The 15,000-nt window shown below is 45.6% G+C and overlaps 1 protein-coding gene across 1 annotated transcript in view; it reads left to right on the forward strand.

Annotated features, from left to right (window-relative positions):
• Positions 1–15,000, forward strand: part of dcc (DCC netrin 1 receptor) — a 600,603-nt gene that overhangs the window by 517,323 nt on the left and 68,280 nt on the right. Inside the window, exon 22 of the mRNA XM_036936778.1 lies at positions 7,628–7,693. Coding sequence (XP_036792673.1) covers positions 7,628–7,693 — 66 coding nt within the window. The remainder of the gene's footprint in view (positions 1–7,627; positions 7,694–15,000) is intronic.

Below are 15,000 nucleotides of genomic sequence, written 5' to 3' on the forward strand. Positions count from 1 at the left end.
TACACGCACCAATACTACATTTCCCACAATGCAAAGGTGACGCACCGAGCAGTAGGCTGCTTCATTTCAATATTTATTGGCACAGCAGTCGTCAGCATCACAGTAAAATTAACTTTCAGATACCCATCAAAAATGGCAAAACGGAAGGTGGATACTGAGAACCGGGGGTTTCAAACAAGGTGGGAGTCGGAGTATATGTTCACGAAGGTAGCTGGAAAACCTGTGTGTCTTCTGTGTGGAGAAAGTGTGGCGGTACTGAAAGAGTATAATCTGAGACGACATTATGAAACGAAACACGCGGACAAAAACAAGAATATGGACATGGAACAAAGGCTACAAAAGGCAGAGGAATTAAAACGAGGCCTCAAATCTCGACAGGCTCTGTTCAAAAAAGCCAAATCACAAGGCCAGGCTGCTGTCAAGGCCAGTTTTATTTTGGCAGAAGAGATCGCTAAATCAGCCCGGCCATTTACGGAGGGGGATTTCATCAAAAACTGCATGATTAAAGTTTGTGACGAAGTTTGCCCAGAAAAAAGGCAACTCTTTTTAAATGTGAGTCTGAGCAGAAACACCATTGCCGAGAGAGTAGACCAGTTGTCCATCAATCTAAAAGAGCAGCTTGTGAAAAAGGGAAAAGATTTTATTGCATATTCCTTGGCTGTGGATGAGAGCACCGACATTTCTGACATTGCCCAGTTGTCAATTTTCATCCGCGGAGTGGACTCCAACCTAAGCGTGACAGAGGAGTTTTTGGCTTTACGTCCTATGCATGGCACAACTACGGGGCATGATTTGTATGAAGAGGTGTCAAGATGTGTAAATGAGATGGAGCTGCCTTGGGAAAAACTCGTGGGTTTGACAACCGACGGAGCACCTGCGATGTGTGGACACAGGAGCGGACTGGTGGCGAAGATACGGGAAAAGATGCAAGAGGAAAACGCGACAGGTGAGCTGACAGCTTATCATTGTATCATACACCAGGAAGCGTTGTGCGGTAAAGCCTTGAAAATGGAGCATGTAATGAGCATCATCACGCGCACAGTTAACTTTATCAGAGCCAAAGGTTTGAATCACCGCCAGTTCAAGGCATTTCTGACGGAGTTAGAAACGGAGCATGGTGATTTGCCTTATCACACAGAGGTGCGATGGCTAAGCCAGGGAAAGGTGCTTCAAAGATGTTTCGAGCTTCGTGAGGAGATTTGTCTGTTCTTGGACAGCAAAGGGAAAGACACAACACAACTCCGAGACGAAATGTTTCTGTGTGAAATGGCTTTTCTGTGTGACATTACGAGTCATCTGAATGCAATAAACTTGCAGCTGCAGGGTCGGGATCGTGTCATCTCTGATATGTACAGTACAGTGAAGGCATTTAAAACCAAACTGACTCTGTGGGAGACGCAGATGCGGAAAGAAAATTTGAGCCACTTTCCCAGCTGCCAGACCATGAAAGAGAAGCTCTCTACCAGTGCGTTCCCGAGCACACAGTTGGCTGATAAAATAGGTATGCTTGCCGCTGACTTTCGACGCCGATTTGCTGACTTTGAAGCACAAAAAAGCAGGTTGGAACTGCTCGGTAACCCATTTGCTGTTGACGTGGAAAGCTCACCACCAAACCTCCAAATGGAGTTGATTGACCTCCAATGCAATGATGCACTGAGGGCAAAATATGCGGCAGTGGGTGCTGCGGAGTTCGCCCGTTTCCTCCCCGGCACAATGCCCCAGCTGCGCATCCAGGCTGCTCAAACGTTGTCTATGTTTGGCAGCACATACCTGTGTGAACAACTGTTTTCTTTGATGAACCTGAACAAAACATCACACAGAAGTCGACTTACTGCTGAACACCTCCACTCAATTCTGAGGATTTCTTCAGCTCAGAGCCTTACCCCGAACATTGATGAACTTGTGGAAAAGATGGGACACCACCAAGTATCACCCTCAACCTCAAACAAGTGAACATTACTGTGCAATCACATATTTAGAGTTTTTACTCAGTTCAAGTTTAAAAGTTAAAATTTAATATTTGTTTTCACTGCATGTTACTTCTCCTTAAACAAAGTGTTGTTTTTGATTAATAGATTTTTGCACTTTATTTTTTTGTATTTCAATCCAATTATATTTTAAAAATATTTCAGTTGAGTGGATGATAGAAAATTGCTATTATTGTTTTTTCTTTGAAGTAAATTTAGCCCACTTTTGCTAAAATAGAAAATATAGTCTACTGATGGTGCCTTGAATACCGGTTTCTTTCATTTAATGTTCATGTTATGGGGATATTTATATAAAGGAAATTTGTCTTTTGTGTCTGTTGAAAATTAAAGATTACTGACAGAGCCATAAGAAAATATTGCTTTATTTATCTGATCATATTGTAATATATTTGTTAGGTTTTCAGTAGGTTCAATTAGGTTCACTAGACTATATGCGTCATTTAAAAATTTTTCAATGAACATTCGAACAGTCCGGCCCTCGTCTTGTAGCTGATTTTTTTATTTGGCCCTCCGTCCATTTGACTTTGACACCCCTGCTCTACACGGTGTCTTGGAGAAAACACTGTCGTTAATAGCCAACGGTCTCTCTACACGGTGTCTTGGAGAAAACACTGTCGTTAATAGCCAACGGTCTCTCTATGCGGTGTCTTGGAGAAAACACTGTTGTTAATAGCCAACGGTCTCTCTACACGGTGTCTTGGGGAAAACACTGTCGTTAATAGCCAACGGTCTCTCTACGCGGTGTCTTGGAGAAAACACTGTTGTTAATAGCCAACGGTCTCTCTACACGGTGTCTTGGGGAAAACACTGTCGTTAATAGCCAACGGTCTCTCTACGCGGTGTCTTGGAGAAAACACTGTCGTTAATAGCCAACGGTCTCTCTACACGGTGTCTTGGAGAAAACACCCCCCCGACGCTCGGCCAATTGTGTGCCGTCCTATGGGACTCCCAATCACGGCCTGTTGGGATACAGCCGAGAATCAAACCAGGGTCGGTAGTGACTCTTCTAGCACTGAGATGCTGCGCCACTCGGTGGAGACCCAGTGGAATTCAGTGGAGTGTGCAGAGAGGCCTTGACATAGTTAACACGCTCAATGCACTGTAGTCCAGGCACCTCAATTTACCCTTGACAAACGACAGCATTTAACATTGTGAAGTCCCCAACACACACACACACACACACATGAAAAACTGAAGACGTTCTGAAGTCCCCAACACGAAGGAAAGTACAGAGAGATATGGATGTCAGATGTTAGGAGCGGACATTATGTGGGCCAGAACTCAGGGGCTAAATGTATTCCTTAAAGAGAGTGAAAGCCCTTGTGTGTGTTGGCGCTTACACACACACACACGCACGCACACACACACACACGTGTACGTACACACACTTACACACATTCACAGGAGGTATAAATCTTGTGAAACTGATCTAGGGGAGGCATTGATGGAATCTCGGGCCAGAGATTGATGGTTGAGGACATTTCTCTGACGTCCCTTGGTCCCTCTGTCTCCTATCATAACTCCTCTGTCTCCATTCATACCACCTCTGTCTCCTTTCATACCTCCTCTGTCTCCTTTCATACCTCCTCTGTCTCCTATCATACCTCCTCTGTCTCCTATCATACCTCCTCTGTCCTCTATCACACCTCCTCTGTCCTCTATCACACCTCCTCTGTCCCCTATCATACCTCCTCTGTCTCCTATCATACCTCCTCTGTCCTCTATCACACCTCCTCTGTCCTCTATCACACCTCCTCTGTCTCCTATCATACCTCCTCTGTCTCCTATCATACCTCCTCTGTCCTCTATCACACCTCCTCTGTCCTCTATCACACCTCCTCTGTCCCCTATCATACCTCCTCTGTATCTTATCATACCTCCTCTGTCCTCTATCACACCTCCTCTGTCCTCTATCACACCTCCTCTGTCCTCTATCACACCTCCTCTGTCTCCTATCACACCTCTTTTCTCAGTGGCTGGCCCCAGCTGATAGCACATCTCCCTGCAGTAACATACTTACTCTCTGCTGAAGTGGATGTTAGAAATGGGTTGATGGGGGACAACAGGACGTACATATATCAGTGAGATAATTAGTCACTTTTCTAGTCCCTGTTCTAGAATGTGTTATTGTGCCTGTTCTACAATGTCTTCTAGTCCCTGTTCTGGAATGTGTTTTAGTCCATTTTCTAGAATGTCTTCTAGTCCCTGTTCTAGAATGCGCTCTAGTCCCTGTTCTAGAATGTCTTCTAGTCCCTGTTCTAGAATGTCTTCTAGTCCATGTTCTAGAATGTGTTTTAGTCCCTGTTCTAGAATGTCTTCCAGTCCCTGTTCTACAATGTCTTCTAGTCCCTGTTCTGGAATGTGTTTTAGTCAATGTTCTAGAAAGTCTTCTAGTCCCTGTTCTAGAATGTCTCCTAGTCCCTGTTCTAGGATGTCTTCTTGTCCCTGTTCTAGAATATCTTCTATTCCTTGTTCTGGAATGTCTAGTCCCTGTTCTAGAATGTCTTCTAGTCCCTCTTCTGGAATGTCTTCTAGTCCCTGTTCTAGTACCTGTTCTAGTCCCAGTTCTAGGATGTCTTCAAGTCCCTGTTCTAGAATATCTTCTAGTCCCTGTTCTAGAATATCTTCTAGTCCCTGTTCTAGAATATATTCTAGTCCCTGTTCTAGAATGTCTTCTAGTCCCTCTTCTAGAATATCTTCTAGTCCCTGTTCTAGAATGTCTTCCAGTCCTTCTTCTAGGATGTCTTCTAGTCCCTGTTCTGGAATGTGTTTTAGTCCCTATTCTAGAATGTCTTCCAGTCCCTGTTCTAGAATATCTTCTAGTCCCTGTTCTAGAATATCTTCTAGTCCCTGTTCTAGAATGTCTTCTAGTCCCTGTTCTAGAATATCTTCTTGTCCCTGTTCTAGGATGTCTTCTAGTCCCTGTTCTAGAATATCTTCTAGTCCCTGTTCTAGAATATCTTCTAGTCCCTGTTCTAGAATATCTTCTAGTCCCTGTTCTAGGATGTCTTCTAGTCCCTGTTCTAGAATATCTTCTAGTCCCTGTTCTAGAATATCTTCTAGTCCCTGTTCTAGAATATCTTCTAGTCGCTGTTCTAGAATAACTTCTAGTCCCGTGTTCCGGGATGTATTCTGAACCCTGTTCTAGTCCCTGTTCCAGGATGTTTTATTCACCTTGTTCTGGAATGTCTTCTAGTCCCTGTTCTGGAATGTCTTCTAGTCCCTGTTCTAGAATGTGTTTTGAGTGCCTGTTCCATGTACAATCTGTCTCATAGTCTCATAGTTTAGTTTAGTTGGTCAAGGCAAAGTCTCTTCCTCTAGTCTTTTAATGGTCGGTTTTGCATTAGGAGTTATTGTTTTTTTCCAAAAATTGTAACAATCAAATCACTGATCATGAATTTGATTCATCAGTCATCATTGAAAAGAGATCTGTTTGTTTCAGTGCTGGTTATGAAATCTGTTTTGATGACAGGCGGCACAATTACAGCCTGAATATGTCCTTGTTGTTCAAAACTCCGTTGTATCCCAGCCATGTGGTGTATGAAACTCTCCGCTCATTGTCTTCCTCTGCTATAACATTTACAAAAATAAATAAATAGATAATGAAACACTGCAGGTCTCAAACAACAGAGCAATCCCCCCCCCCCCCCCCCCCCCCCCCCCCCCCCCAAGTCATAAACAGCCTACCAAATAGCATCCTATTCCCTGCATAGGGCACTTATTTCCACCAGAACTCTGGTGAAACATAGAGCACTACGTAGAGAACAGGGTGGCATTGGAGACTCACCTGTAAGACCTGTCCCTGAAGCACAGCATCTCTGGAGGAGTCGATGTGGCCCCCTGGCGGCCTTTCGCTGTCTCTATGATATACACAGCCAGCAGGCATGTGAAGAAAGCCTGTTATTTTTCTTCTGCCTACCTACACTACAGACCACTACAGACCACTACAGACCACTACAATACACTATAATAGTACCTTACAGACCACTACAGACCACCACAGACCAATTACAGACCACTACAGGCAACTACAATAGTACACTTTAGACCTCTACAGACCAATTACAGACCACCACAGACCAATTACAGACCACTACAGGCAACTACAATAGTACACTTTAGACCTCTACAGACCAATTACAGACCACTACAGACCAATTACAGACCACTACAGACCAATCACAGACCACTACAGACCAATTACAGACCACTACAATACACTACAATGGTCCACTACAGACCACTACAGTCCACTACTGACCACTACAGTCCACTACAGTCCACTACAGACCATTACAGTCCACTACAGACCACTACAGTCCATTACAGTCCACTACAGACCACTAAAGTCCACTACAGTCCATTACAGTCCACTACAGACCACTACATACCACTACAGTCCACTGCAGACCACTACAGTCCACTACAGTCCATTTACAGACCACTACAGTCCACTGCAGTCCACTACAGTCCATTACAGACCATTACAGTCTACTACATTCCATTACAGACCACTACAGACCACTACAGTCTACTACAGTCCATTACAGACCACTACAGACCACTACAGTCCACTACAGACCACTACAGACCATTACAGACCACTACAGACTACTACAGACCATTAAAGACCACTACAGACCATTACAGACCACTACAGACCATTACAGACCACTACAGTCCACTACAGACCACTACGGGCCACTACAGTCCACTACAGTCCACTATAGTCTATTACAGATCACTACAGACCACTACAGGCCATTACATACCACTACATATCACTACAGACCACTACAGTCCACTACAGACCTCTACAGACCACTACAATAGTACATTTGGGGGGATATCTTTTTTTGCTAGATAATAATTGGATATTGAGAAGTCACTGGGGAGCCCTTTGTAGAATTTCTGCCAGAGAGACAGTGACAGACAGACAGACAGACAGACAGACAGACAGACAGACAGACAGACAGACAGACAGACAGACAGATAGACAGACAGACAGACAGACAGACAGACAGAGAAACAGACAGAGAGACAGACAGACAGAGAAACAGACAGACAGACAGACAGAGAAACATAGAGACAGACAGACAGACAGACAGACAGACAGACAGACAGACAGACAGACAGACAGACAGACAGACAGACAGACAGACAGACAGAGAAACAGACAGAGAGACCGACAGACAGACAGACAGAGAAACATAGAGACAGACAGACAGAGAAACATAGAGACAGACAGAGAGTTTGGAGTAGCAGCCAGAGGCTCTTCACCTAAGAGGCTCAGTCATTCTCCATGGCTTTCGCAAGCTGCCTGTGTGTTTTGGTGCTGGGGGGGGGGAAGGCATTCAAGGCAAGCACAAAATTCTACTCTTCTCGTCTCAAACGCATGGTTTCCAATTGCCTATGATTGGTTGGCGCTTAGGACTGTATACTGAGATAGACTGACTACAGTACAGCCTGCTGCTCCGCACAGTACTGTCAGATCCCAGGATCTCCATTCAGACTCAAGATACAACGTGAAATGTGAAATACTGCGTTCTTAATAAAATACGTAACTCTTCCTTAGATTAGTTTGAACACTGTAAATGTAACGGCATTCTTCTCCATTCTCCCTTTTCTCTGTACTACAGGTCGCCATGGAGACGGAAGCTACTGGCCCTCTGACAACAACCTGATTGATAGGAGCAGTCTGAACGGTAAGCACCCTCGACGACCCACAATGCATTGCTGCCGAACAGCCTTAATTGCTCCCTATTGTAGCGGGGGGGGGGGGGGGGGGGGGGGGGTTACGGCCATGTGACATGCCCAGAGTTATCTCTACCAGACCATGTGACATGTCCAGAGTTATCTCTACCAGACCTGGTGTTGACATGTCCAGAGTTATCTCTACCAGACCATGTGACATGTCCAGAGTTATCTCTACCAGACCATGTGACATGTCCAGAGTTATCTCTACCAGACCATGTGACATGTCCAGAGTTATCTCTACCAGACCATGTGACATGTCCAGAGTTATCTCTACCAGACCATGTGACATGTCCAGAGTTATCTCTACCAGACCATGTGACATGTCCAGAGTTATCTCTACCAGACCATGTGACATGTCCAGAGTTATCTCTACCAGACCATGTGACATGTCCAGAGTTATCTCGTCCCCCCGCCCCCCCCACCAGAGCTCCACCAATGGTGTTGCAGTTTTGTGGATTTAAAGCAGCATTCTACACTGTTATTACAGTTTAATGACATAGCAGGTCTGGGAACAGATGGTAACATAGGTTATTGTGAAGTCTATAGCAGGTCTGGGAACAGATGGTAATATAGGTTCATGGGAAGTCTATAGCAGGTCTAGGAACAGATGGTAAAATAGGTTAATGGGAAGTCTGTAGCAGGTCTGGGAACTGTAAACTAGCTGATTTTACAGTAGGGAGCCGTTTCCAGGTCTGAGAACTGTAGATTTGCGTATTTTACAGTAGGGAGCCGTTTCCAGGTCTGAGAACTGTAGATTAGCGTATTTTACAGTAGGGAGCCGTTTCCAGGTCTGAGAACTGTAAACTAGTTGATTTTACAGTAGGGAGCCGTTTCCAGGTCTGAGAACTGTAGACTAGTTGATTTTACAGTAGGGAGCCGTTTCCAGGTCTGAGAACTGTAGACTAGTTGATTTTACAGTAGGGAGCCGTTTCCCTTCAATTTCTTGCCAGACGAAGACTCTGTACACACGCACACACACGCACGCACACACGCACGCACGCACGCTCGCACGCACGCACGCACGCACGCACACACACACACACACACACACACACACACACACACACACACACACACACACACACACACACACACACACACACACACACACACACACACACACACACACACTGCAATCTGTGGAGATGTCTCTATGGGGAAATCTGTGTCTTAACTAAGGAGCACCAGATAATCACAGGCTGCAGGTTTATTAGCAGGAGAACGGCTAGAGGGAGATGAGGAGAGGGAGAGAGGAGGGTGGAGGGAGATGAGGAGAGGGAGAGAGGAGGGTGGAGGGAGATGAGGGGAGGGAGAGAGGAGGGTGGAGGGAGATGAGGAGAGGGAGAGAGGAGGGTGGAGGGAGATGAGGAGAGGGAGAGAGGAGGGTGGAGGGAGATGAGGAGAGGGAGAGAGGAGGGTGGAGGGAGATGAGGAGAGGGAGAGAGGAGGCTAGAGGGAGATGAGGAGAGGGAGAGAGGAGGGGGGAGGGTGATGAGGAGAGGGAGAGAGGAGGGTGGAGGGAGATGAGGGGAGGGAGAGGGGAGGGTGGAGGGAGATGAAGAGAGGGAGGGAGGAGGGTGGAGGGAGATGAAGAGAGAGAGAGAGAGAGGAAGGTGGAGGGAGATGAGGAGAGGGAGAGAGGAAGGTGGAGGGAGATGAAGAGAGGGAGGGAGGAAGGTGGAGGGAGATGAGGAGAGGGAGAGAGGAAGGTGGAGGGAGATGAGGAGAGGGAGAGAGAGAAATGATGAGTGGATGGGAGGAGAGTGGAGGGAGATGAAGAGAGGGAAGGAGAGAGATTAAGAGAGGGAGATTAAGAGAGGGGTGGAGGAAGGTGGAGGGAGATGGGGAGAGGGAGGGAGGAGGGTGGAGGGAGATGAGGAGAGGGAGAGAGAGAGATGATGAGTGGATGGGAGGAGAGTGGAGGGAGATGAAGAGAGGGAAGGAGGGAGATGAAGAGAGGGAGATAAAGAGAGGGAAGGAGGAGGGTGGAGGGGATGAGGAGAGGGAGGGAGGAGGGTGGAGCGAGATACCATAACCCTACACAACACCACTATACTACACCACACCACTATACTACACCACACCAATATACTACACCACCACCACCCTACACCACACCACTATACTACACAACACCACTATACTACACCACACCACTATACTACACCACCACCACCATACACCACACCACTACACTACACCACATATTTATACTACACCACACCAATATACTACACCACCACCACCATACACCACACCACTATACTACACCACATATTTATACTACACCACACCACTATACTACACCACACCACTATACTACACCACCACCACCACCCTACATCACACCACTATACTACACCACACCACTATACTACACCACACCAATATACTACACCACCACCACCCTACACCACTATACTACACCACACCAATATACTACACCACCACCACCCTACACCACTATACTACACCACACCAATATACTACACCACCACCACCCTACACCACTATACTACACCACACCAATATACTACACCACCACCACCCTACATCACACCACTATACTACACCACACCACACCACTATACTACACCACACCAATATACTACACCACCACCACCCCACAACACACCACTATACTACACCACACCACTATACTACACCACACCACTATACTACACCACACCAATATACTACACCACCACCACCCCACAACACACCACTATACTACACCACTATACTACACCACACCACTATACTACACCACACCACTATACTACACCACACCAATATACTACACCACCACCACCCTACACCACACCACTATACATCACCACACCAATATACTACACCACACCACTATACTACACCACACCAATAAACTACACCACCACCACCCCACACCACACCACTATACTACACCACGCCACTATACTACACCACACCACTATACTACACCACACCACTATACTACACCACACCAATATACTACACCACCACCACCCTACACCACACCACTATACTACACCACACCAATATACTACACCACACCATTATACTACACCACACCAATAAACTACACCACCACCACCCCACACCACACCACTATACTACACCACACCACTATACTACACCACACCACTATACTACACCACACCACTATACTACACCACACCAATATACTACACCACCACCACCCCACACCACACCACTATACTACACCACACCAATATACTACACCACACCATTATACTACACCACACCAATAAACTACACCACCACCACCCCACACCACACCACTATACTACACCACACCACTATACTACACCACACCACTATACTACACCACACCAATAAACTACACCACCACCACCCCACACCACACCACTATACTACACCACGCCACTATACTACACCACACCACTATACTACACTACACCACTATACTACACCACACCAATATACTACACCACCACCACCCTACACCACTATACTACACCGCCACCACCCCACACCACACCACTATAGTACACCACGCCACTATACTACACCACACCAATATACTACACCACCACCACCCTACACCACTATACTACACCACGCCAACCCACACCACACCACTATACTACACCACACCAATATACTACACCACACCACTATACTACACCACACCACTATACTACACCACACCAATAAACTACACCACCACCACCCCACACCACACCACTATACTACACCACGCCACTATACTACACCACACCACTGTACTACACTACACCACTATACTACACCACACCAATAAACTACACCACCACCACCCCACACCACACCACTATACTACACCACGCCACTATACTAGACTACACCACTATACTACACCACACCGCTATACTACACCACACCACTATACTACACCACGCCAATATACTACACCACACCACTATACTACACCACACTACTATACTACACCACACCACTATACTACACCACACTACTATACTACACCACCACCACCCTACATCACTATACTACACCACCACCACCCCACACCACACCACTATACTACACCACGCCACTATACTACACCACACCACTATACTACACCACACTACTATACTACACCACACCACTATACTACACCACACTACTATACTACACCACCACCACCCTACATCACTATACTACACCACCACCACCCCACACCACACCACTATACTACACCACACCACTATACTACACCACACCACTATACTACACCACACTACTATACTACACCACACCACTATACTACACCACACTACTATACTACACCACCACCACCCTACACCACTATACTACACCACCACCACCCTACACCACACCACTATACTACACCACCACATTACCACCAACACACGCTGTAATCTGGGTGTTGGCAGAACATCTCCTAGATCCGTCGCGACTCGCTGGAATGACAGCGTGCTCACTGACCCGCCACAATGCCTGCTGGGATGAATTAGGAAGTAGTCGTGTGGCTTCTGTCTGTTCTTCTGATTGGAGCAGATGGTCGAGCCATCCGGCCCGTCGCCTTCCAGCGTGGTAGAGGTCAGAGTTCACTGACGGAGCACAGACCTCCGTGTAATATCTTTGTTCTCCAGGGACACGAGCAGCGAGCAGTGTGAGAATGGTACCCTATTGCTTTAGACCATCCAGTCTGCACATACAGTATACTGTCAAATAGGGTGCCATTTTGGTGACAGAGCCCCCCACTTCCAACTGTGCCGTAGGTGTGTGCAGTAAGTGTGCCAGCTGGATGTCAAGGATAGTCACCCCATTTACGCTGCGTCTGAGACGGGCTGAGACCACAGCGAGCAGTGTGAGAATGATAGTGACCCCTGAGTGACGGGCTGAGAGCCGGGATTGGTCAGGTGTTGTGGGACAGAGAGTCATATTATTTGTCTGTCTGTGTTCTTTTTGTCTCTACTAAACATTCTTAGAATGTCCTCAGATGTTCTAGAAGGTATAAATGTTCTCAGATGTTCTAGAAGGTATAAATGTCCTCAGATGTTCTAGAAGGTATAAATTATCATAGATGTTCTAGAAGGTATAAATGTTCATAGATGTTCTAGAGGGTATAAATGTTCATAGATGTTCTAGAAGGTATAAATGTTCTCAGATGTTCTAGAAGGTATAAATGTCCTCAGATGTTCTAGAAGGCATAAATGTTCATAGATGTTCTAGAAGGTATAAATGTTCATAGATGTTCTAGAAGGTATAAATGTCCTCAGATGTTCTAGAAGGTATAAATGTTCTCAGATGTTCTAGAAGGTATAAATGTCCTCAGATGTTCTAGAAGGTATACATGTCCTCAGATGTTCTAGAAGGTATACATGTCCTCAGATGTTCTAGAAGGCATAAATGTTCAGAGATGTTCTAGAAGGTATAACGTTATGTTGTTATACTTTTTTTTTCATACAATCACTAAATTAATATTTTTCCTCATAAATCTACACACAATACCCCATAATCACAAAGTGAAAACTGGTATTCAGACCCTTTCCTATGAGAATCGAAAATTGAGCTCAGATGTCCACTTGTGGTAAATTAAAATGATTGGACATGATTTGAAAAGGCACACACCTGTCAATATAAGGTCATTCAATTGACAGCACATGTCAGAGCAAAAACCAAGCCAATGCGGTTGAAGGAATTGTCCGTAGAGCTCAGTGAAAGGATTGTGTCGAGGCACAGATCTGGGGAAGGGTACCAAAACATTTCTGCAGCATTGAAGGTCCCCAAGAACACAGTAGCCTCCATCATTCTTAAATGTAAGAAGTTTGGAACCACCAAGACTCTTCCGAGATTTGACCAAGAACCTGATGGCCCCCCTGAAAGAGCTCCAGAGTTCCTAGGTGGAGATGGGAGAAACTTCCAGAAGGACAACCATCTAAGACGAAAGCCACTCCTCAGTAAAAGGTTCATGACAGCCCGCTTGGAGTTTGCCAAATGGCACCTAAAGGACTCTTAGACCATGAGAAACAAGATTCTCTGGTCTGGTGAAAGCAAGATTGAACTCTTTGGCCTGCATGCCAAGTGTCACGTCTGGAGGAAACCTTGCACCATCTCTATGGTGAAGCATGGTGGTGGCAGCATCATGCTGTGGGGATGTTTTTCAGCGGCAGGGACTGGAGGACTAGTCAGAATCGAGGAAAATATGAACGGAGCAAAGTACAGAGAGATCCTTGATGAAAACCTCCTTGATGAAAACCTGATGTGAACCTGCTGGTTCACCTTCCAACAGGACAACGACACTAAGCACACAGCCAAGACAATGCAGGAGTGGCTTCGGGACAAGTCTCTGAATGTCCTTGAGATGCCCAGTCAGATCCCGGATTTGAACCCGAACTAACATCTCTGGAGAGACCTGAAAATAGCTTTGCAGAGACGCACCCCATCCAACCGGACAGAGCTTGAGAGAGGATCTGCAGAGAAGAATGGGAGAAAATCCCCAAATACAGGTGTGCCAAGCTTCATACCCAAGAAGACTGTAATCACTGGCAAAGGTGCTTCAACAAAGTACTGAGTAAAGGGTCTGAATACTTATGTAAATGTTATTTTTAATTTTTTAATTTTTTTTTTTATACATTTGCAAAATTGTCTAAAAACCCCCCTTTTTTTGTTGCTTTGTCATTATGGTGTATTGTGTGCAGATTGAAGAAGGGGGGGGGACTATTTAATCCAATTTAGAATAAGGCTGTTATGTAACAAAATGACGAAGTCATAGGGACTGAATACACTGTGGTGAGAGGACAATCCTACTGCCCCAATCTAAGAAGAAGTGTTTTAATCCAGATGTTATGTTTTGTTTGCCTAGTTGTGTTGTCGTTTTGAATCGCAAGCTAGTTTTATCAAACAATCCAACTCCTAGAATAATTTATAAGAACATTAAAGATTCTATCTACGTTGATTCAAACCCAGTTTGAAAGATACGTGAAGGCAATCTGGGTGTCTTTTTCATCTGAAAATGGTGGGATTCCATAGATCTCTGGTCTAAAGTAGTGCACAATATAGGGAATAGGGTTCTTTAGGGCTCTGGTCTAAAGTAATGCACTATATATAGGGAATAGGGCTCTATAGGGCTCTGGTCTAAAGTAGTGCACTATATAGGGAATAGGGTTCTATAGGGCTCTGGTCTAAAGTAGTGCACTATATAGGGAATAGGGTTCCATAGGGCTCTGGTCTAAAGTAGTATACTATATAGGGAATAGGGTTC

The sequence above is a fragment of the Oncorhynchus mykiss genome, chromosome 12 (assembly GCF_013265735.2).
Source record: "Oncorhynchus mykiss isolate Arlee chromosome 12, USDA_OmykA_1.1, whole genome shotgun sequence".
Taxonomy (NCBI): Eukaryota; Metazoa; Chordata; class Actinopteri; order Salmoniformes; family Salmonidae; genus Oncorhynchus; species Oncorhynchus mykiss.